At 38.3% G+C, this 25,589-nt stretch overlaps 1 protein-coding gene and 1 non-coding gene across 10 annotated transcripts in view; one reads left to right on the top strand and one right to left on the bottom strand.

Moving 5' to 3' along the window:
• CPEB3 (cytoplasmic polyadenylation element binding protein 3) overlaps positions 1-25,589 on the top strand; it is a 200,977-nt gene that overhangs the window by 76,399 nt on the left and 98,989 nt on the right. For 7 of the 9 annotated variants that reach the window (XM_070780479.1, XM_070780480.1, XM_070780477.1 and 4 more), the window contains 2 exons: positions 8,899-9,058; positions 16,385-16,441. In XM_070780479.1, coding sequence (XP_070636580.1) covers positions 8,899-9,058; positions 16,385-16,441 — 217 coding nt within the window. The remainder of the gene's footprint in view (positions 1-8,898; positions 9,059-16,384; positions 16,442-25,589) is intronic. The other 2 variants (XM_019952805.2, XM_070780476.1) reach the window with 1 other exon arrangement.
• On the bottom strand, positions 13,156-13,299 carry LOC139180053 (small nucleolar RNA SNORA67). Its single transcript, XR_011564397.1, has one exon. It is a non-coding gene; the product is annotated as a small nucleolar RNA SNORA67 (small nucleolar RNA).

The raw sequence follows: 25,589 nt of genomic DNA, 5'->3' as shown, positions 1-25,589 counted from the left end.
TATAGAGAGTGTATGTACCTTTGCATAATATTCTAAGATAGGTTTTGGTTGTGAAGGTCAAGCTCCCCTTATGTTGTCATGTCTAATAATCAGCTACTTGGGATAATATTCTGCCGCCTAACACTTTTGGGACAACATCAGCTAGTCACATATGCACAATAACCAGGAAAAGGGGAACTTTAATTTTCGGAGTTCCTTGGACCCTGCTCTTCTGACCTCTCTAGTTACCGCTTTCCCTTTCTGTGTCCTTTCTAGGTCTGACTTCCTGCCTTTTACCTAGCACACTGCTAAACTGTATACTCACTCCTTTTAAAAGTGCTTATGTACTTAGCTCTGAGCTGTTGACCACAGTCAGAAGTGGTAGCAATAGGCATTTGTGCTTTTTGTCCAGTTGACCCCGTCAGTATTTACCCAGCTAGATCTGGCCTCAAAGTGAATGTCATTTATGGTGAATAACATTCTAAGAGCCATTCTTCCCTGTGTCTGATAAACTGGGCCTCTTACCACATCTTATGGTAAACCAGTGAGGAGAGCCGTGCAGGAAGATTGGGTGGCAGGGAACAGGACGAGATGAGGTGAAACTCCTGGGTTGTCCCGCAAGTTGTCATGCTCATCTCATTTTTGTGCATCTCTCAAGCAGGTCAAACTACCCTTTTTGCTCTTATACAGTAAGGAAAAAATATGATCTGATGAAAAGTTTGAGTGGTTGGAATTAGTCATCCTTATGAAGAAAAGGATGAGAAAGCTTTGATTTCTTTATGTACGGCTGTGTTGCAGGTTCTTGAGAATTTCTTGCATGGAGAATTGAATTGACAATAATGTTAAAGATTATTAAAATTCATAGCAGGTGCTGGGATCAATTATTTTTTTTCTGAAGATAGGAAAGTGAGAGAGATCTCAACTTTGTAAGGACTTCAGGTTGGATAAAAGGTGCATCTGCTTGCTGTTGAGTGACTGAGGAAGAGTCTACAATCATATTTTCAAGAGGGCTACATATATGGTAATCTCATTTGAGATGGTTAAAATTGACTGAAGGACTTGATACCTACTGAAGATGAGATGAAAATCTACATTTGAAAAGTTATTTTTTTTTCTCTTCCCCATAGATTAGTGACATTGATTTTCCTTTATGTGAGAAAGGTTTTAATCTTTGGGCAAATGTTTATCAGGCAGCTTGGTACTATAGTAAAGTTCAGTTTGATATAGGGACCTCATGCTTTTGATATGTTCTGACATATAACAGCAGTATTGGTTTAGAACTATAAATTCCTAGACTTCTACTTTGTGATAAATAGAAATTTTATATTACTACTCACCTAATTGTTTCCTATCCCTGTCTAATATTTGTTATGAAATGTTCTGTTTGTTCTTTCTGGTACTCTTAAGCATATTCTATGCTTGAGATTACTACATGCTGATCTTTAGCATGTATTGCCTCTTGGATTTTTACTCAGGGCTGTCAGATTCCATAGATCCTTATGTTTCATTAGTAGTGGTGTCCTTCATAGAAACCAGGGGTCAGGAAACCATTGTGCCAAAGTAGCCAAGATCCGTCTAGTCAAAGCTGTGGTTTTTCCAGTATGTATGGATGTGAGAGTTGGACCATAAAGAAGGTTGAGAGCAAAGAATTGATGCTTTTGAACTGTGGTGCTGGAGAAGACTCTTGAAAGTCTCTTGGACTGCAGGGAGATCAAACCAGTTCATCCTAAAGGAGATCAGTCCTGAATATTCATTGGAAGCACTGATGCTGAAGCTCCAATACTTTGGCCACCTGATGTGAAGAACTGACTCCTTGGAAAAGCCCCTGATGCTGGGAAAGATTGAAGGCAGGAGGAGAAGGGGACAACAGAGGATGAGATGGTTGGATGGCATCACCGACTCAATGGACATGAGTTTGAGCAAGCCCTGGGAGTTGGTGATGAGCAGGGAAGCCTGGCGTGCTGTAGCCCATGGGGTCGCAAAGAGTTGGGCATGACTGAGCGACTGAACTGAACTGAGACAAAGTATGGAGGAAATGCATTTAAAGGACCAGAACAGAAATTTTGAGAAACTGGGGGATAGGGAAAAGAATCTCAAAATCAGAAATTATTTTATAGACTATACACTGGGATGATCACTTGATTCTTTTAACATGCACACTATGCATTTACCTTGTAGGAGGTATGTGTGTATAGTTGGGGAGGGGAGAGACAAGAACGATTATTAAAAGGGACCTATCTCAGAAGCCACCTGATGTGAAGAGCCGACTCATTAGAAAAGACCCTGATGCTGGGATAGATTGAAGGCAGGAGGAGAAGGGGATGACAGAAAATGAGATAGTTGGATGGCACCACCAACTCAATGGACATGAGTTTGAGCGAGCTCTGGGAGATGGTGAAGGACAGGGAAGCCTGGTGTGCTGGAGTCTATGGGATCGCAAAGAGTCAGACATGACTGAGTGACTAAAAACATCTCAGAAGCACAATATTGATCAAAGAAAGTAAATAGCAAGATAGCATGCATATTTTCACATTTAACAAAAAATAGAAAAATAATATATGTTTTCTATGTATATATGTGTGTGAATTTTAAAAAGTCTGAAAGAATATATGCCAGATGTATGTAGTGGTCTTAGAGAGTTTAAAAAAGGCAGGAGGATTGGCAGTTTTTGCTTTTTCTGTAATATATTGTGTGTGTGTGTGTGTGTGTTTGAGAAGAATATATTCATACTTTTAATTATGTAATTAAATATCCATTTAAGAACAGGTAAAGCATATTCATTACCCTTAAGAACAGGTAAAGCATATTCATTACCCTTAAACAATGTTTACAGGATAGGACAGGGAATTGAGATAGTTTCAAATAATGTAAACTGCTCAGATAATAAAAGCAGTATGGTAGAAATTCAGAAATGGCTAGTTTTGTGGGTTTTGCTTATGAGTTGAATGCCCTTAACCTTGAAATATTTTATCCTATGTATGTTGGAGCCCTATGATAAATAGAAACACCTCCTTCAGGAATTCCTCCTCTTTCTTTGATATCGTTTCACAACCCTATTTATCCTTTGCTAGCCCTTTCAGACACCTGTCCTCCTCTTGATTTTTGATCTTGTCTCTGCCCCATTGCTCCCAGCCAAGCTCCCGTTGTTCACGGGACTCATGGCAATTGATCAGTGTAGAGCATTGGAGCATTACTGGTGTGAACTTGGAAGTCACATATCTGGGTTCACATCCTGATTTCTGACCAGCTTTGTGACTTTGAATAGTTATATAACCATGATTAATTTTATCATGTGGTTCCAGAGCTGCTCTTTTTTTTTTTTTTCCAAATGCTCTCTTGCCCCTTGCAGCTTTGACTTTGTATCTCTAAGAGAGGAAGTGTCTGGGGATAAGCCAGAAAGGTTTGGAAAGGGTCCTGGATTTCTCCCCCAAGAAAAAGGCAAGTAAATGAAATCGGGCTGGCAGAGGCTTACCTGAGGTTGTCCTGGAGGGTAGATCAAACTTCCTCTTGAATTTAACTAGTTGTCAGTAGAACCAGGGTCATTGACCAAGGGCAGGTGAAGGTTAGGTTGCCTGTGTGGGAAAGTGGGATCAAAGAGTCCTCTCTGTGATTGTGTCAGGATTCGGTGGAGGTGGGTGTTTGTGAAAAAGATTTAAGGTGGAGGGAGTAGGAGGAAGTCAGGGAAGCAGTACAGGGAGTCCTGGTTCTGCCTTGTAACCTTGAGCCAGCTGCTTCTGTCTCCAAGATTTAATTGCTTAATTTATAAAATGGGGTAAAAGCTACCTACCTCACAGAGTTGTGAGGGAATACATTTAGCATTTTTAGAGCAGTGTCAGGCACACATTAAGTACTTGGTAAGTGTATTAACATGAAGTCAAGCGAGGGGAAGAAGGAGAGCAGGCCTGATGAACTGCAGACTGAGGGTGGGCTGCCTCTGTGTACATCTAACTGATAACATCTGTCCTTCTTATCTCTGGAGAAAAGAGTCAGTAATGGGAAACATTATTTATACATGTACTAATACATCCTGATATGTTTGCTTGTTAAAAACAAGCTTTAAAAGGTGTTTTCCCTATTTGTTACTCCCTATACCTGGAAAAAGAACTAATGGGAGAAAAAGACTTTATGTGATTATTTGCCATTTGTCACCTCTGTTAAATGATAAATTGTGGTCTGATTTTCTCTGTGCATAATTTCTGATGAATTTCAATTCAGATTTTTTAGTTTTTCTATCTTTTTTGTTCCTGGTTAATCAGTTAATTCAGCAACGTTTACTACTTATAAAACTAAGAAGAGCGAATCGTATGTAAATATAAATTGATGAGACATAGATAGAATTAATTTTAGTGAGAAAGTAAGTCTCTCAGCACTTACTGACATTTGTTCAATTAAGAAGCCGATGCAAATTGCACTGCGCATTTCACTTGTTTCATCTGTTGAGCACTAATATTCCAATATTAGTACAGATTTCAGTATTAGTACAACAAGGTACAGATGCCTTGTTGTACTTTTCCATCTAGTACTGAAAACAGCCATAAAAAGAGAATTCTTTTCACTGCCATTTTATAAATGTAGATGATCAAGGCTTAGACTTGTTCAGAATGACATGCCAGCAAGTGGCAGAGCCAGAATTTGAAAATCAGATGTCTGATTTCAAAGTCTGTTCTTTCAAAAACTAGGCCACCAACTGCTTCTCTCACCCACAATCAATTAGGAGACTACAAAGCTGACCCTTGTCAAAGTGACCCAGCTTGTTTATTTCTTGCCGCTCTCTCGTCTCTCCCCTCACTTTACTGTCCCATTGTAGTGATCAGATTCATGGGTATAAAGGCTTAACTTGAAGAATCATCCAGTCTGGTGGCTCTCAAATCTAGCCAGTCATAAGAATCACCAGGACATTAATTTCTTTTTTTAAAAAATTGTTTATTTTTGGTTGCTGTGTCTTCATTGCTGTGCATGGGCTTTCTCTAGCTGTGGCAAGTGGGGGCTGCTCTTTGTCGTGGTGCCTGGGCTTCTCGTTGCGGTGGCTTCTCTTGTGGAGCTCAGATTCTAGGCACACAGGCTTCAGTCGTTGTACACTGAACTCAGTAGTTATGGCTCACAGTCTCTAGAGTGCAAGGTCAGTAGTAGTGGCGCGTGGGCTTAGTTGCTCTGCGGCATGTGGAATATTCGAGGACCAGGGATCAAACCCGTGTCCCCTGCATTGGCAGGCAGATTCTTATCCACTGTACCCACCAGCAAAGTTCCATTCATTTCTTTTTAAATTATAATTAAGTTGCTTTTAGCCAGAGCCCAGGAACCTGCATTTTAACCATTCTACATGTGAGTTTAACAATCTGACAGGTTGGGAACAATTTCAGATACGTGACTCCTTCTCCAAATGTCTGCTGCGGTTTTCCTGACAGGCAGTCATCTAATATCCGATAGTCCCCTGACAGAAACTCACTGCCACCTTGCCAGGAAGGTCATTTCATTGGTAATTAGATGCAATGCTATGCTTCTGTAGAACTTTCGTTTACCATCCCATATAGCTTAGATCAACTTCTTTGGACCTATTTTTATACTTCTTAAGTATTGGTTTGGAGGTCAGATCCAGGTTTGAATCTTCTCTGAACCTTACCTTCCTTGTGTAAAATGAATATGTTATCTACCTTGAAGGATCATATGAAGAATTAAATGAAAAAAAAAAAATACACTGTCCTAGCTGGAAAGATTCTAAAATGCCTTCAGACAGCAATTTTTTTTTAATAGTTCCTTCACCTCATCAGCCTTTTTGGAAGTAGTGCCACATCTGCAGGGTTCTAGTTAGAAGTGTGGATACATATAATAGAAGGCTCTTAGACACAATCTGGGATTGTCAGTGCCAGAAATAGTCTGTCCTTTTGACTCCTCCTCTGCATACTTTTTTACTTCTTGCTTTGGACAAAGAATATGATGGTTATTATTTTGGGTACAGATAAACTTGCATTTCTGAAAATTAAGCTTTACTCCATAAATAATTGGAGTTTCCACTGATAACTTGAACCCAAAGCAAAACAAATAATCAGCAGCAAGATTATAAAGGCAAAAGAAGGGACCGTCTTAAATTATATATGGACCAAAATGGAGAACCAAAGAAAGTATTTCATGTCTCTTTCTTATCCATTAGTGCACAACTAACTGCTGAGTGTTAAAAAGGAAAAAAACGGAGTGTAGGCAGAAAAGGGTGGGAGGGCAGCAGTAAAGCAAGAAATGTTGGACTTCCCTGGTGGCTCAGTGGTAAAGAATCAGCTTGTCAATGCAGAAGACACAGGTTTGATCCCTGATTTGGGAAGATCTCCACTAAGATCTACCTCTTGGTGGAGAAACCAAGCCCGTACACCACAACTGCTGAGCCTGTACTCTGGAGCTGCAACTGCTGAGCTCACATGCCACAGCTATTGGAGCCCGAGTGCTCTAGAGTCCGTCCTTCTCAAGAGAAGCCACTACAATAAGCCCGTGCACTGCAGCTAGAGAGTAGCCCCCACTCTCTGCAACTAGAGAAGAGCCCATGCAGCAGCAAAGACCTGCTGCTACTGCTGCTGCTGCCAAGTCGCTTCAGTCGTGTCCAACTCTGTGCGACTCCATAGATAGCAGCCCACCAGGCTCTGCTGTCCCTGGGATTATTCTCCAGGCAAGAACACTGGAGTGGGTTGCCATTTCCTTCTCCATTGTGTGAAAGTGAAAAGTGAAAGTGAAGTCGCTCAGTCGCGTCTGACTCATAGCGACCCCATGGACTGCAGCCTACCAGGCTCCTCCATCCATGGGGTTTTCTAGGCAAGAGTACTGGAGTGGGGTGCCGTTGCCTTCTCCGAGCAAAGACCTAGCACAGCCAAAAATGAATAAGTAAATAAAATTGTTAAAAAGCAAAGAAATGATGCATGCTAGCTCTTTGACAAATACAAAGTGAGTAAAAAGAATACTTAACTTATTTCATCGTAATCTTCCCAGGTAAGATCCCATTTTGCCAATGAGAATACTAAAGACATCAAGAATAAATGAAGACAAGCCTAATTGCTGGTTAAATGACAGGTCTGGATTTAAGACACGATTTTATAGAATGTGATTTGAAAAAGAACTATACACACACAAATATATGTCTGTTGTTGTTGTTGTTTTTTTTTTTCCCTTGACTGCACCGCATGGCATGGGGGATCGTAGTTTCCTGGCCAGGGATCAAACCCATTTCTCCTGCATTGTAAACACAGAGTCTTAACCACTGAACTGCTAGGGAAGCCCCTGTATGTTCTTTAAGAAATAGATGTGACCTAGTTTTCATTGTACTTTTTACATTCCTTTGTTAAAACACCTGTCATACTCTTAATTTAACTGGTTATGTCTCCCTCTACTAATTACTTGCAAACGGACTAGGTTATAGCATTAATCTCTGAATCACCAGGGCCTAGCCCTCAGCTTGGGCATTAAAGGTTTGTAAGAATGGAATTTCTCTCTGTAGCGTCTGAAAATATCTGTGCCCTCTACCTCATATGTGAATTTAAAAAGACATCTGTGCCCTTCTTAATGTGTGAGTTAAAAACAAGTATTGGATTGGAAGGGGTATTATAAATAATCTAGTTCAATCCTCTCAATAAAGGAATTCTCAATAAAGGAAGAAATTTCAGGCACAGACTGGAGCAGTAGATAATGATGTCCAAAAGCCCCTCGTTGATTGTAGTTGTTCTGGCAATTTTGCTTCTGGTTCTCAGTTTAGGGCTCTTCTTGGGTCCTGCGGCCAAACTTATTGCATTCATTCATTCAGTAACCCTCTGGGTTCCCACTTTATGCTCAGTGCTGAGGAAATGCCACCTTCCTTTCCGCCTCCATGGATAGGTATATGGCTATACTTTCCAGAAACCAGAAAGAAACAGCTTCCCAAGATTTTAAGACTTAAGCTGGAAAATGATGACTGTAGCTGAGGTTTTTACCTAGTGTATCCCTTTTTGCTCATCTAGGCAGTCATTTTGTTATTCTGTTGCTCAAAGGGGAGGATAAGTGATCATTTGCAAAGCTGGATAAACTCTTCAGGACCCTGAAAATAATCTCTCATTGCTGTAGTTTGATTTGGTGTGGTTGTTGAGGTTTATGACTGTATTGCTTTTCTTTTAACAAAAGCAAACTAAATCTGTTCTATAGTATTAAGTTAGGCCATGAACCACACTTCCTTTTAGGCTCATACTACTAAAAATAATTTGTAGGTGATGGTCTCCCATGGGCTTAAATGAAACACAGTAGAACAGTTTTTTTCTTCACTTAGTGTGTTGGTTCTCTGTTTTCAAAATGTTGTTGAATCTAACATCATGAAAACACACAACCTTGGGTTAAAGGGTTTTTCATGTAGTGTTTTTCAAAAGGTAGTTTTAGTACTTTGGACACATTTTAATTTGTATAAAGTATATCTAATGTATGGAACTTAGTAATAATTATTAAAGATGCCCAATATGATTAATTACATTGAAACTATAGCCTCCTTTTGATTTTTTAGGGAAATGTTTCCATTTGTAGACTGAGCTCTTAGTGTCTTTCTTTAGGGAAAAAAGTCTCTATTCTTTTGAAGAGAACATTCATTTGATAGTAGAGGCAAAGGGTGAAGGGTTGAAGGCAAAGTCGACTCACTCAACTCTTTTTTGAATTTACTTTTTTTAGTTCATTTGAGAGAAAATCTGTCTGAAGTACTGGAGCATATACATTAAAGAATTATTAGGGAAAAGGGTACAATTTAATTAATTATGAAAACATATTAAACTTCATGTTGTCAAGTCATTATTCTTAATGAAAAGAATGACCGTGTTATTAAAACTACCTTGAGTCTTCATTCATGTCGTTAATCCATGGCAAGAAGCAAATGATATGGTTATTAATTTTATGAAGTAATTTTATGTATTATTTTGTTTTTATTTTTAGGACCGGAGTAGGCCCTATGACACTTTTAACTTGCACTCGTTGGAGAACTCCTTAATGGATATGATCAGGACAGATCATGAGCCTCTGAAAGGTAAACACTACCCTCCCAGTGGCCCACCAATGAGTTTCGCTGATATAATGTGGAGGAATCATTTTGCAGGTTAGGAATATTCATATGTCCATTCCTTGCTTGGTGTTTTAAACAAAAATCAGCTTTTTATTAATTGTGTTTTGTTTTTCTTTTTTGTTTTTGTTTGTTTGCTTCTGTAAAGCATTGTGGAATGTATTTAAAGTTGATTTTTTTTTTTTTTTAAACCTGGGTTCAGCTACCTATCATAATCACGGTTGACTGCTTTAATCATAATGTCTGGCAGAAGCATGTGCTGGGTAGCTGAGGTTGTGGTTTATAGCATGAGACCAGAAGCCAAGTTTTCCGGGCTTTGTGTATTTGAAATCCTTGGCCGAATCTGGATTAATTCATTTAAATCCAAGTCTACTACAAGGAAGTATGAGATTTAATCTCCAAAGGCTCTGTCAGAAAACTTTATAGAAAAGGGTTTTATTAAAATACAGTCACTTTCCTAGGGTAGGAAGTATCAGTACACAGACTTTAAGAGCAGGTAGTGACACTGCATTCTCTAAGGCTAAACACAGGGAAAATGTTTTGAGTTAAATGTAAGGCATAAAGTCCCAAGGTCAGCAATATTAGGATTTCCTATTTTTAGAGCCCATGTAAATTCAGGAGAGGGGGTGATCCTACATTCATGATTATAGATAGTTCTTGTTATGGATTATAGGAATTCTTGGGGGCATTATGATATTTTAAAATAGTAAAATAGAATTTTTCTGTGGAAATAGCCATTGTATTTGGGTTGAGAGCCTAACTATCTGAAAACTGGAAGAGTTAGCCACAGGGACACTCATCTTGTGTGAACCCTTATGTCCTCTAGAGTTGTGAGGAATCTGATCCCCTCTGGTTCTCTGCAGGCTCTTATATAGGATATGACTGACTGGGAACGTGATAGTCATTTCCTCACGCCACACCAAAAATCTATTTCATCATTTTCTTGTCACACTCATGATTTTATGCTGCTTTCCTCAATTTCTAGTGAAAAGAAAGTAGTTAACAGGCTGTGAAGAAAATAAAAGATTTTGACAAAAGCTATATTTTAAGGCCTTCAGAAGTAGGAAAAAAACTGCCTCTCATTTTGTCATTGTTATATTTAGTCACTATTACCACATCTTTCTTCAGTAAAGATTAGGTACATGGTAATTTCACTTAGAAGTGAGAATGGTGTTAAAAACACACACACACACACACACACAATATTCACAGATTGTTTTGTGTTTTTAGTATCTTCTAAGGCTACATTTGTCGTCCTTCTCTACCAGAACAGCTGTAAGCCCATCCTGTTATTCTAAAGAAGTCAGCCCTTGTTCTTTATGCGTGTCTGTCTTATCTTGGTCTGTATTCTTCTAGCAATAAAAGATTATGAAAGGATGTTAGATTATGGCCTATAAAATAATTTTCTAGAGTTTTGTGAATATTGATTAAGCAGGAGCTGTCGTGCTTTGTTGAGAGTAGCACTGCTAAAGTGCATGGAGGGTACCTTACTGTGGGACAGGGTAAATAACTTATTCCACTTGTGGTGGCCGCCCCCCTTTTTTACATTTTTAATTGGAGAGTAATTGCTTTACAATGTTGTGTTGGTTTCTGCCATACATCATTGTGAATCAGTCATAACTATACATACATACAAAGATATATATATACATATATATATCCCCTCTCTCTCAAACCTCCCTCCCCCAGCCCCAACGCTGGGGCCCTTTTTTCTTATCTGTCCAGCTACCTCTGCATAAATTTCTCCAGTACACTTACAAATGTGAGGTTTCATCTGTAAAAGGCTTTTGAATTGTACTTTAAGATACAGTATGACCTAAGAAGTTGAAAGGCATTTAATATGTGCATTTTTACAGTCTCAATATGGTTACAGCTTCACAATTCATACCACTCACAGTGATTTCCTGTGAATGATCTGCTTCCCATGGTCAGTTACGTCTCCATGTTACTGTCCCCTAGTTAGGGTGTTTGAACTGCCTGCTTCCTTTTTCCAACTGGGAGACTTTTCCATTTGGTTATAGCACCATATGTTTGATCCTTATTACTTCTAAAAACATAATTATGATGCCAGCATTTTAAGGGAAAGATTTTCAGTAATTTTTTACTTTAAAAGTGGAGCACAGTATAATAACTAAAAGATAATTTAAAAATAAAAGAAATATTGTGATGGTGTATCTTTTTTCCCTTTGCATAATAAACACTCTATTTATCTGGTCTTTATAATTTATTAATAGACCTTAACTTTGGACTCTTAGGTTGTTTTTAGCTTTTTCTCCATTATAGGTAGGCAATGCTGCCATGGATGAATTCTTGCATGTAGTTTTTTCTTTAAGGTAAATTCATAGAGAGGGTCTCTGGGTCAAAAAATGGCAATATCTAGATGAATCGAGCTTTAAGAGAAAGGTGATAGGCTAGGGTACCTATCATGTGACTTCTGTATGAGTCTGTCCAAAAACACTGCTCCTTATCTATCCTTTTCTTCCTCCTGCCATTAATATCCTCTTTTACTTGAAGACTATTTTGAGGGTCTCTAAATTCAAGTTAGAGAGTCATTGGTTTTTTGTGCGCTTATTTGTTTTGGTGTTTTGCTCTGGATTTCAGTTTTCTTTAGAAAAAAATACATTCTCGCTCATTGTAAGACATTCAAATGGTATGTAAAAAGACAAAAGAAAAGTGAAAAAACACCTGAACCTTACTACCTAGAGATAACAGAGATTATTATTAACATTTTCCCAAACATTTTATATTCTCTCTATAGGGTATGAGGTATTTCAACTCAGCCTTTCTGATTTTACAGCCATTCAAACCTGGGTAATAAAGTAAACCTTTTTATCCCTACAGAATTTACTCCTTCTAGCTAGGCTGCAGCTAAATGTTAAAGGCTTTCAAATGCAAGCTGTCAAAATTGTGTCTTTGCCATAGATGCAAGTAGTGATTACTGAAGGATAAGCATTCTGTCATTATAGAAAACTACCTAAAGGAGAAAGAAAAACAATCCTCCTAAGTTTTATTGGCTTTCCAAAATTTTTTATCTGAATAGTGTAAAAAAAATATAATTAAGTAGGATATCACATTCCTGCAAAATGGAAGTACTTCATGATGTACATAAAGTAAACATGATGAAAATAAGTGCACAGTGATATTTCATTGTATAAATGTTTTCAATAAGAAATCCTTTTATTCAACTTTTCTCTTGAATTCGAGGGGGAAAAGGATGAGTGAGGCCTTAGTAGGAAGAGTAGTCCTCTGTCCTCTTTTCTAGTGGACATAGGGAATGCTAACTCTTCTCCTGACTATGAGAATTAGAGGGATTTCTGGCATCAGAGAGTTATGATTAGAGGTAAGGGAAAGGTTCATCCCTGTACCCTCTTGAGTTCCTACCAATGAAGAGGCTTTACCTAGCTACTGGGGAAACCCCTCTGAAAACTCAGGGACGTTAGGTTTGATTATTCATACCCTCTCTTGGGATTTTAATTCAAAGAGGACTAAGTGACGTGAGAGAAGAATAATAGGGAAAAACCAACAACCGTGCGCTGGGCAGGGCAGGTGACATTATGAAGTCCCCTCAGCCTGGCTGTTATAGCACAAGCGGGCACCATGGCAAGAAAACAGGATGGAATCACCTTCCTCTCATCCCACTTAGTCTGCATGTTGTGGCAGAGGAGTAAGCTTGGCTGGCTATTTGGGGGTAGTGCCTGATGAAACATTTAGCATTACACAGCCTTACAGAACATTGACTCCATTTCTGAAATGTTGAGGTCACCTTGTTTTAGAAAAAGTGCACCTTCGTTACGTTTAGTTGATTCAGAAGAGTATACGGTCTCTTTACTTACTTGAATTACTGCTCCAGTTCTGTTTTTGTACTACCTCCCTTTGGTCCATATCAGTCCGTCTTGTATAAAAGTTAGCTGATTGCAGAAACTGTTAGGGCACAGGCTCTAAGTTAGCAAGAAGTGATAGTTTCTGTTCTATACAAAAGGGAAGACAATACATAGAAGTTGAGTGATTTTTTTTTTTAAGTAGGTAACTCCCATTAATTTGTCCAGTGATCCTTTTATTTTTTTTTTTATTTTTTTTTTTTTCATTTTTTTTCATTTTTTTTTTTCATTTTTTTTCATTTTTTTTTTTTTCATACATGTAGGCAGCCAAAGGCAGGCAAAGGAAATAAACACCCCCTTTTCCTCAGAAGCCTGAGGCGTGCCAGATTTTATTCCAAGTTGCTACTTTCCTGAAGAGGGGCACTAGTAGGCCCCTTGGAAGAGGGAATCAACTTGGATCCAGTGATCCTTTTAGTATAGCACTATAATCACCTGAGAGTAAGAAAAAGATTAAGGGTACTTAATCCTGGGTATACCTCTGCAAATTTCTGGCTTTAATTGTTCTAGGGTACAGCCTGAAATGAGAAAATGTAGGCACAAAGGAATTGATAACGTACCAAAAATTATTCACTACTAGTATGCAAAGAAACTAGGATTTGACCTCAGGTTGAACCTCATTTCTTTTGCTCTGTGGTTCTTTGAAACATATTTTTAAGTGTTATAGTACCATACTTTTATAATTTTCCCTTAAAAGGGATTTGAAGCACCATTTTATTGTGTTCTTACCTAATGCATTATTTTATCTTATAGATACTTTTTCTGAGACACTGTCTCTTCAACTTTATTGGGAAAATTGGTAGGAAATAGAATCCAATAGAATGTGCATTGTCTTATAATGTTTTCTAGAACAGAGCACTCACATTCTGTTACATAAAGGTCTCGAAAGAACTTGACTTTTTAGAACATATGGGAATGATTAGAGAAAGATACAGCAGTTGTTCCCTATCTCATAATGGTATTGCAGAAGTGAAGAGGTGACTTTCATAATCAATTACGAAATAACAAAAATTCCAGATTTTACTTTGGACTTATAGAAGTATAGGTTTAGTTTGACTCTGAAACTTTAAATAACAGTAGAGACAGTTTTTTATAACTAGCATCTTAAATATGAATATGAATTGAGCTTATGAGACTGTGATGTTTACAGTCTGAATAACTGTATTCTCCAACCCTATTCTCTAACCTTGCTCCCTTCCTCTCCCACCCCCATTTATCAGGCCTTATGCAGTGGGGAAAGTGGGACACAGTCTCAGATTTCCACAGCATCATTTAACTCAGTAAAACCAAGTATGCCTTCCAGTTTTCGAAACCTTATATTTTACACTATACTTAAAAGATAGCTAGCTGACAAGAACAATTTAAAAATAGCAAACCATGGACAGGTGACAAAATGTCACGCTGGCAGCACCAGACTGCATTAACAGAAATCACCAGATGTCACACACTTGATTCTATTTTCACAGCTGATTAAACAGCAGTATTTGTTGGACAAAGGGAAGAAAAAAGAAATGGCCTCATCTGAGTTTGGAGTCAGTTTTTCTTTTGCTTTTGATATTTTCTCTCTCCTTCAAAATCCCAAATAGCCATAAAACTTAAGGCATGCAATATATTAAATTTAAAGAATATTATAAAATAAACCTCATTTTAGATAAACCTTTACACGTATATACTCCTAAACTGTCAGACTATAAATCAAAATGCTAACAGAGCTTGTCTTTAGTTGATGATCTTGTTTTTTTTTTCACTTTTCTGTATTGTGTGTTTTCTCCAATGAAAATGTATTTTATAATCTGGACATTAATTTTTGAAGAGGTAGAGAAAGTAGCTTAAAGAAGCCATAAGCAGTTCACTAGAAAGGATTTGCATATTGCTGGGAAAAAATTATAGATTACATTTAAGTAATTGATTATGATGGATTTGACACTGAACTGGAGTTTCTCATAAAATCTTTAGTGGATGATCTTGATCTAGAGATCATTAAAGTGACCTCGAATTGGCCAATAGTAGTAGGAAGGATACCAGGAAGGGCAAAAATTTTCTTCTTTTCAGCAAGTAGTGATACTTTCATTTACAAAACATTGCCTAAGGCTCTTGTTTTGCTACATCTTTAGAAAGATTGAATTGGAAGTAATCAGTGTAGAGGATGATAATTAGAATCAAACTACAGATTTTCCTTTCAGCTTCATCTTTCCAGGCTGAAAAGTTTTAAGACCTGATGGAAAGAGTATAAAAAGGATCCAACTTCTGGAGGACTACAGAGAGGGGTGCCCCTTAATGTTAGGGAACATAAGGAGTTCCAGAAACATAAAAACTATTTTTTGATGTAGTAGTAATAAACTACCAATTCTTTACCATAAATGATTGTAGCACAAGAAATAGAAGTTGAATGAGCTAAATCTGGGCTTGCTTGGTTTTCTTCATAGCCCTTTATAGTTATGAAAACATTTAGGGAACATCCCTACTTTATGGGAACATACCATTATCTGAATATTCCTAGGTCAGAGATTGAGAGACTGTCTCAAATGCACCCTTTTCTTAAATTCTGATTGGATTTTTTTAGGGCAGATTTTTCAGTGACTGGTTGTTAAGTTTGAATATCTCAGAATATGATAAGTAAATCATATCCACCTCCTTTTCCCCAAATAATTAATACATCTTCCACTCTTAAACCCCTGAGGCTATTAGTTAAAACATTTGATTCAGCCTTGGCATCTTATAGACCAGAGAGTAAATATTTTAGGCCTATGGGCCATATGGTTTCTGTTGCACATTATTCTTTGTTTTTTAAATTTTGTGTTTGTTTTTACAACTCTTTATAAAAATGATTCTTCGCTTGACGGCATACAGCATACAAAAACAAGCATCTGGTCCCTGGTTACTGTAAGGACAAAGGTCTGGACATAAGTATTATGTCCAAGGTCATCTAACTAGTTAGTGATAGGGGCAGCACAGGAACCCTAAATTTTTTGGCCAGTAATTGTTCCCCACTATATGTTACGTAAATTTACATCTTTCTTCTGCTCGCCATTCTGATCATTATGTTGCATTTTGAGCTGCTTTGAAATGTTTGTCTTTGAATTCTCTCTAAGCTTCAAGGTTATTTACTTCTTTGAATTCATTATTTTGCTGCTTGAATTTGAAGGGCAGTGTAAATTGTTTAAATAAAATGTGTAATCCAGGGAGTTGGCATGTTTAAATTGGAATGCGGGAGATGCGTTAAAATTTCCTATTATAATGGAAGCTTCTTTTTTGTTTTGGTTTATTTTATTTGTTGCTATTGAGACTTTGGCTTTGTTTTAAGATTTTTCATGTGTATGTTTTATGACTTGATTTAAAACTGCTGTAACTGCTGTGGCCTTTGATAGCATTGTTTATAGTTTAATCTGTTTTAGTTTTTTGTAATGTTCATATTGTGCAATATATTTGTGATTATATTTAAACATTCTTTTCTTTGTGCTTAAAACAGAATTGTTTTATTTTTTAGGACGCATGGGAATAAATTTCCATCATCCAGGAACAGATAATATTATGGCACTTAACAGTAAGTCTCCATATGAAATATTCTGTAAAATTAGCAATCGACAGCATGTAATTTCCACTTTCTCAGTTGTTCATTACATTTCAGCCTGCCACTGACTGCAGTGAAGACCATTATTTTATACCAGTGGCTTTCAGAGTATGTTCTCAAAGTGTGATCAGTGGACCACCAACATCAGCATCATTTCGGAACTTAGTAAATATGCAAAATCTCAGTCCCCACTGCAGATCTTCAAAATCAGAAACTTTAAGGATGAGGCCCAGAAATCTGTGTATTACTAAGTTCTGTAGGTGATTCTGATGCAGGCTAAAGTTTGAGAACTGCTACTGTATACAAGGGACTGAAAAATTACAGTCCTGGGAGCCACATCTGGCCCCCTGCCTGTTTTTGTAAATGATTTCATTGAAACAGCCACACCCATTCATTTATGGATTGTCTATGGCTACTAGTGTTCTACAATGGCAGAACCAAGACTACACTAAACTACTGTCTGGCCCTTTACGGAGAACTTTGCTGACCTCTGCTGTGTACTGTTGCAGGGGGGAAGGAAGGAGGGCAGGACGAAGGTGGGAGATGAAAGGAGAGAGGGACTGGGCTAGACAGTATGAATAAATAGATCAACTTATTGTAACTCAGAATTTTCTCATTGTGGTAGATAGCCAACTGGAATTCAAACTGGCCACCTGGAGTCCCCCATTAGTGGACTTTGCATAGGAATGGTCAGTAGCTTTGCTGCTTAGTGATAGTTTTGTCAGTGTAGTTGTTGGATTGAGCTCTGGAACCTCAGAGCCTCATTAGCCAGAAAGTCGTTGTATTAAATAATACTGCAAGAAATTCCTGGCTGGCATCAACTCTCCTTCCTAGTGCCTATGGACCTAATAGCTTTGCAGAAGAACAGTCCCTAAATGGAAATTGTCCCTTGTCCAAAGGACAATACAAGCCATTGAATCCCTCAGGATATAAGTTTTCTTTTCCATCAAATGAGTGATATCAGGTTGTCTCCTCTCATCCTCCCTGACATACAAGCTGACTCTCAACACACAAGGAGGACATACTGGATCAATCTACTGTTGTCTACAACATTACCTCTTCTCTTCTTGCTTGAGTAAGGAAGGTGAAATGCCATTGGTGTTCCTTAGAGCATATTTAGGTTATCTCTAAAATATAAATTCCATATTTCTCTTGGTTCTGACATGTAGCCTGCCTTCCAAGGAGCACTGCTGAGAACCACTGGCATTATTTGATAAGGCGGTCCTAATTCGTTCCATGCATTTGTTCTAAATAGCTACTATCTCCTCTTTTCAGGGGTCTTGAAAACAATGAAAATTCCAGGCTATCCCCCTCTATTTTTTAATTTCTAGAAGAAAGGTCACTTTACAGTTAGATTCTGCTACCTCTAACTTTTTTCCTAGAAGTAGGTATTTTAGGGTGAGGATTAATAAACATGCTTAGCTTGCTGAACTACAGCAATTTTGTGAACCTTTGTGAGAGCGCTTCAGTTAGAGGATGGGATTTAGAATTGAATGTAAAGGGAAAGAACAGTATGATAGTGTATCTGCTTGAAGGAATACGTGTATATTTTAGAAAAGACCTAATTTGCCACGGTATAAGTCTTTTTCTGCAAGAGGGAGAGGATATAATTTATGATTTTCTGTGTAAAAAATGAAGCTAAAGGACACTTTTCTTTTTAAAAGGTTTTGATTCTCTTTGATTTGATTCTCTTTAATCTCTGCTTTTAAACAAGAGATTTCATTTCTGTTCTTTCCACTTTGTACATGTTGTTTAAATCCCCCGTTTAGCCTTGAAATTTCCTCATCTCTAAGAGAAGAAGACTGAATTAGGTCATCTTAATGATTGCTTTCAGAATGAAGATTCTGTGATGCTGTAATATTTTTTAAAGTACCAAAAGGGTCATTTTGTCAATATCTGTATCGAATGTTGATGAATTATGCACATTTACAACATTATGGCAGATACCAGAGCACATCCATCTTCAAATGACTATGGGTACTGCCCTGTAGGCTCCTGAGAGTAAACCATAAACACAAGCAGGGTTTGACGTTTGCATTACTCACTGTCAGTGTGCTTTCAAAGTTGACTTCAACTTGAAATGATCAGAATAAACAAAATATTCTCCTTGGTAGATACTTATGAGGTCTATAGGTTTTGACAGATTTGCTGTGATAAACCTTTTTTTCCCTTGTATAGTTGGACCCAGCCCACCTGGTAACTTGTATATAACATGCACAAACACACCTGTGTATTTTTTGTCTTCCCTTTTATGCCTACAATTTGTCAGCCTGGCAGTTACTGTCCTGTGACTGGTCTGTACTTATTTTCCCTCAGCCTTCATGTAGATGAGGTCACAAATCACATTGAGATGAGGTCACAGATCAGTAAATCTTTATTAGTTCAGAATTTGTGATTATTCAAAGAGGCTGGGTTGAAGTTGAACTATATTTTCAGGCCAGAAGGGACTGGCTAAGAAAATTAAAGAGAGTTTAATCAATGGTTAAACTTTTTAAAAAAGGAAATGTGAGTCAGTGGTAGTGTTTTTTTATTACCCCTTTTTGCTATGCAAAATTGATGATTCCCAGCTCTGTTCATAATGCTGCCATTTGCTATATCTTCAGAAAATCTCCCATTCTTTTACTTTCCTAATCTTGCTCAAACCTAACACTCTCCTGAAAGTACCATGTTGTCAGGTTTCCTGACTTGAGGAGACAGAGAGAGGTGTCCTGGTGAGCATTTTCATATCTCATTTCCACTCCCCAGCTTTTAATAGGCCAGTGTCCCATTTGGGGGATATTCCTAGTGCATGTTTTCCAGCTATACCTTCCTCTCAGAATCACCACTGCCAGTGCCATCTAGAAGCCAGAAAATGGAGCTTGGGAGAAGAGGGTAGCTATAGAAAACAGTAGACCGGTTAGACATTTAGAGTGTGGAAAGACTGGCAATATTTGTGGAATGCCAGAGAGTCTCCTGAGTTTTCCTATTTAAGACCATGAATCGGGACTTCCCTGGTGGTCTGGTGGTTAAGAATCCACCTTATAATGCAGGGGATGCAAGTTCGAACCCTGGTCAGGGAACCAAGATCCCACATGATGCAGGGTAACTGAGCCCATGCCCATGTGACACAACTAGAGAGCCTGTGTGCCACAACCAAGACCCAATGCAGCCAAGAAAATAAATAAATACATATTAAAACAAACAATGAATCTAGTAAGAATTAGCAGACCAACCACTGGGGAGGAAACATAAGAGACACATCTAAATTTTGGCTGGTCCCCAAAATAATAGTCCTCAACTATCAGAGAAGTAACTACAGAAGCAGAGATGGGAAGATTCTGATCCATCAGTAAGTTCTGCCACTTGTCTGCTATTTCCAAAATGTAGTTAGTTTTGAAACAATATGCCCCTGCCTTTTAAGCTGTTCATGTATTTTTTTTCTTAGTTTTTTAATAATTCTCTCTTTTCATCCTCTTTGCCCTTACACCAAAAACACGAGAAGTTTGCATAATGTAGTTTTATTTTTCCTTCTTTAGAAGGAAGGAGACTACTGAAAGTACTTCCAGCTATATATGTAGTAGTTCTATTAGCCATATTTTTTTCTAACACTTAACTGTAGCTTGTGTGTTTTCTTTGGTGTGTTTGTGTGTGTGTGTGTGTGTGTGTGTGTGTGTGTGTGTGTGTGTGATTACACCCTAGGTATAGAGTTGAGTTTAGCAGTTATGGATTTATAGGGGATTGATACCTGCCTTGATGCTTTTTCCTGTGTTATGATGATCCTCAGAAAAGGATATTGGTGCCTTCATCATCAGTCAAATGAATCAAAGTTATGTTCAAATTAAGGTTCAAAACCAGAATGCCAGGTGCTGTGATTTACTCTAGGAAAATCACTGCAGATCACTGCCAAGTATATCCACTTTGTTCCTTTTGACTGGTCAGCTCCTCTTCTTTCAGGTAGAGAACCAGCTTGGAAAAACAGTGAAATACCAGAAAGATGCCAGATGAGTACATTAGAAACGGGAAATAGTATGGCTTGGTGGTGGTTTAGTCAGTCAGTCATGTTTGACTCTTGAGACCCAATGGACTGTAGCCTGCCAGGCTCCTCTGTCCATGGCATTCTCCAGGCAAGAATACTGGAATGCATTGCCCCTTCCTTCTCTATAGTATGGCTTAAGGGACAGTATCACTTAGCTTCAAGGAGGTACCTTCCAAGCAGGATAGGAGGGTTGTGAAACATGGAGATGGAACAATAAATTAGCATAGTCAAGAAAAACATTGTCTAGAATCAGACAGATCTGGTCCCACCTTCTATAAGCTATGTGACTTTGGGGCCACATAGCTTCTTACCTTCTGGCCTCTGGTTTCTTCACCTGTAAAATGGAGATCTTGATCACTAGAGTGGCTGTATATAAATCTTTTAAAGTTTAGCATAGCCGCCTTGTAGGTAATGCTCTGGTGAACTGCTGTTGTGATTGCTTGCATCAGCTTTATGGCTGCCCCTTAGGATTTCCTTTTCTTTGCATGTTAGACTTCCCAGAACATATCTTACATTGGTTGTACTTAGATGTTTTCCTAATGGAATTTAAGGCAGCACACCTACAAGTCACTCACAGGCTAGAGTGGCTGTCCTGAGGTGCACTACATCTCTTATTGTGTGAATCTTTTTTTCTGCATGAAATGCTACCTGCCTCTGTCCCCTGACCGAAACATGAACCTTCCTTGGGGCTTAGAGTTGCTATATCTTTCATGATGTTTGGCACTTTCAAAGGTGCTATACAGTGATATTTGGCATGTAAAATGGGATAGCTATTTTAGACAGCAGTTTGGCAGTTTCTTAAAAAGTTAAACATAACACACCTACCATAGAATGCAGCAGTTCTATCTTAGAATTGACTGATGTCCACAGAAAGGCATGTATGTGAATGTTTAAAGTAGGATTATTCTTAATAGCCAAAATTAAAAATAATGCATATGTCCCTCAACTGGAGAATGGATAAACAAATTGTGGTATATTCACACAGTAGAGTTTTATTTAGCAATAAAGAGGAACAAATTATTGATTCATTCAGCAACATGAATGACTCAGAATAGGCTGAATTTTAAAAACTAGAATAATGTTACATTCTAGAACGTGAACACTAATCTATGGTGAGAGAAAATACAGCAGCTTTAAGAATATTTTGAAGTAATATCATCCCCCTTTTTTCAGAGAACAAAACTGAGGACTTAGATCTTAGCGGAGTCATATGATAGGGATGGCTCCTGGTTGGCAAGTCTATGAATCTCCTACGTTATCTCTTTAGTTAAACCAACAAGAAGACAGTTATGATACTCAGAACCTCAGTATTTTTGTGAGATTTAGATGACGTTAGGCACATGTACAAATAAGGTTTTAATATTGCTTCGTTTGGAAAGTAGAGGGCATAGTTTTATTTAGAGTAGAGGGCTTTTTTTTAAGACAATAGCTCTGTAATGTAACATAGGTTCAGTTTTATCTAAATTAAAATTTTTCATGCCATTCATTGTTTGATGTTTCTCACCTCGTGACTAGAGTCTGTTCCCGGTTTTAAGAGGTGAATAAGAAATTTGAAGTGTCGCTTCCCTTCTGACAGGGAGAAATCATTGTTTGCCATCACTCTTCCTTATCAAACTTTTGAAAACACTGATAAATTGAGGCATCCCATAATAAAACCTTGGATGTTTGAAGAACTAAATTAATATATTTACAAAAAAAACAAAACATTGATCTGCTTGAGAAACTCTGAGGTCATTTATAGCTAATACGTTACACAGCTGACGCACCAAGAAACCTGGAGCTTAAGATTATGCTGCCTTCCACTTTGTCCTCGTTAGTAATGCCTTGAAAATATTTTTGAAGACTCTGCCTCTATTTCTACTTGAACTGAGGGCTGCCAGCGCATTTGTTGAATCAGAAGGGCAATGTAAAAGGGTTTTGGTATGAACTTTTTGCCAGGCAGACTCCTCTTCCCCCTCCCTTTCGTTCTCTGTTGGGAGTGATCTCCTTGGGGAGCAGCTCAGCTGAGAGGAAGTGGCAGAGAGGGAGCGGAACACGTGATGCTTTGATGCTAAAGTGGGAATAAAGCCAGGTTTGCTAGAATTTCAGATGGAATTTTCCAAAATTTGAAGAGTACATTGTATTTCTGCTCACCATGAGTGGATCTAAGTAGTGTTGTTTTTTTTTTTAAGCAGAGTAATAAGATAGTGAAGGAATTATTTTGAGATTCTCAAAGATATTGTCTTTGAGTATTTTGGACTTTTAAAAGACCAGATCCCTGTTTCTATCTGAACAGATTTAGAAATAAAATTAGTATATAATTGTGGAATGAATATATTATAAATGATGACTGATTTAAAAAGCAGACTAGTAATCAGAAGGACATGCAATGATCTATATGTCTTAAGCATTCAGAATTCACACTGTTCTGCATAGATGCTACACATGAACGTGGTAGGGACCTAAGGACGTTGTTGTTTCATTTTGACCTTCTCATTTAACAGATGGGGAAGCTGAGTTCGAGACTGTGTGGTTGTATGCCAGTGCTCCTGCTTTCTCAATTTGCCCCATCTGCTCCTTGTAGGAAGCTGCTGTATAGGCATAGGGGGCTCAACTGGTTGCTCAAGGGGTAGGACGGGGTGGAGGGTGGGGGAGAGGTTCAAGAGAGGATTTATTGAGCATACATTTATTTATGAGGCATCAGGGATATACATATGTCCCTTCTCAAGTTTACTGAGAAGGGACATATGTACACTTATGGCTGATTCATGTTGTGTGGTAGAAGCCAACATGATATTGTAAAGCAATTATCCTCCCAATTTAAAAAAAAAAGACTAGGAATTGGCTAGGGTGACATGATGGAGCTAGAACCATCTGCCTTCAGGTTGAAGATGATAAACTTTGCTTTAAATAATTCATTGTTAAAAGTGGTTATATTGTTTTTATACTAGTTTAACACAAACACACAAATTCAGTGCCTCTGGGAGAATATTACTTGTCACTTCGTTTATGCCCTGAATGCTCAATAAATCCTCTTTTCCCAAAACATAGAGTGATATAGCTGGTCTACATGGCCTGGCATTAAATATTGTAAAGAAGTGAAGTCTGAAATATTCTTGACTTACTTTGCTGGATTTTGGAAGAAGTTCTCTCTGTGTGTAAATATGTCTCAAGTATCAGGATTTGGGTGCTCTAAATGAATAATAAAGATTCAGGAAACTGAAAATTTACCTGCTTTCCCCTGTGGATTTCCCTGTTTGCTTCCTGCACTTGTGTCAGCAGTAGAACGTGGACTTCTCTTTTATAACACTCATCACCCTTGCAGTTAACTATTTAATGTTGGTGTTTCACTTTAATATGTATGCTTTCAAGAGGGCAGAGACTGGCTTCTATTCATAGCTGTTTGTTGGCTTCCAGCTCAGTGCCCAGTCCAAGGAGTAGGTACTAAGTCTGGGAGACTGGAAGAGAGGGAATGATATATCAGCTGTTCAGTCGCTCAGTTGTGTCTGACTCTTTGTGACCCCATGGACTGCAGCATGCCAGGCTTCCCTGTCCTTCGCCCTGTCCTTCACCATCTTCCAGAGCTTACTCAAACTCATGTCCATTGAGTCGGTGATGCCATCTTGTCCTCTGTCATCCCCTTCTCCTCCTGCCTTCAGTCTTTCCCAGCATCAGGGTCTTTTCTAATGAGGCAGCTCTTTGCATCAGGTGGCCAAAGTATTGGAGTTTCAGCTTCAGCATCAGTCCTCCCAGTGAATATTCAGGATTGACTGATTTGATCTCCTTGCAGTCCACGGGACTCTCAAGTGTCTTCTCTAACACCACAATTCAAAGACATCAGTTATTCGGTGCTCAGCTTTCTTTGTGTCCCAACTCTCACATCCATACATGACTACTGGAAAAGCCATAACTAGACGGACCTTTGTAGGTAAAGTAATATCTCTGCTTCTCAATATGCTGTCTAAGTTTGTCATAGCTTTTTTTCCAAGGAGAAAGCATCTTTTAATTTCATGGCTGCAGTCATGATATTGCAGAGAGACTGTGAAAAGTGCAGTATAACAGCCTTAGAGAATATCTAGTCCATCTTAATTTCTTCCTAAAGATTTGCTTTAACGTGGACTTGCCTGGTGGTCCAGTGGTTAAGAATTGCCTTCCAATGCAGGGAACAGGGGTTCAATCCCTGGTCCAGGAAGCTTCCACATACCGCAGGGCAGCTAAGCCTGTGCACCGCAACTGCTGAAGCTCACGTGCACTGCAGCAGGAGAAACCACTGCAATGAGAAGCTTGCACACCACAACTAGAGAAAGCATGCACAGTGAAGACCCCATACAGCCAAAAATAAATAAATAAAAACGTTGCTTAAAAAAAGAAAATATTTTTTTAAAAGATTTAACTGTTCCTTTTGGAAAATGGTACTGACATGTATGGATCTAGCAATTAGCAGTTCATAGCGTGCTTTCACAGACCTCTCTCTGCCTTTCAAATGCTTTAAATGGTTTGCAAGACATAGTCAAAATTTCATGTTTCACTCCAGAATTATTCTCCTATCCAAGCAAAATATGGCTCTGTGATAGAGCAATCTATGCAACTTATTGCAGGTTTTAAGAGAAAATTGGAGACTTCAAAGCATTTTCTAGATTTCAGCACATTTTAGGAATGCCCTGTGATGTTTCCTTCTGCTGTTGGGGCCCATTGATAGAAAACAGAATTGTGGTCATTCCTTTCTTCATTGCATCCTTGTTTTAAACAAGGCAGTGTCTTCATTTTCTGGAACTTGCTGGTGTCATGCCACCAGCAAATAGCCATCGATGGCTTAGACACACAGATTGTTCTGCCAACCAGTCCTTTAATCCAAAAAGAGCAATGACTTCTGTCCTTTTGGGTTTTTCCGGAAAGATCACTAAGGTTTCCTTTAGTAGCAATTAACTGAAGAATGCTTTATTGATGGTAGAGAATTAGTGCATTTCTGAAAATGATCACTTTTACTTTCAGAACATAACCTCCCTTGTTAGTGGCAAGACTTTTAACACATTGTCACTTAAGCCTCTGGTATATGTAGATTGTGAGTCTGAGACTTGAACAAAGACTTGGTATGCAGATGATCTGGAGAGAAAATTTATTACCTGA

The sequence above is a fragment of the Bos indicus genome, chromosome 26 (genome assembly GCF_029378745.1).
Source record: "Bos indicus isolate NIAB-ARS_2022 breed Sahiwal x Tharparkar chromosome 26, NIAB-ARS_B.indTharparkar_mat_pri_1.0, whole genome shotgun sequence".
In the NCBI taxonomy this organism is placed as follows: Eukaryota; Metazoa; Chordata; class Mammalia; order Artiodactyla; family Bovidae; genus Bos; species Bos indicus.
Note: the sequence above shows the minus strand (reverse complement) of the source record. Positions and strands in the feature narration are given on the sequence as shown.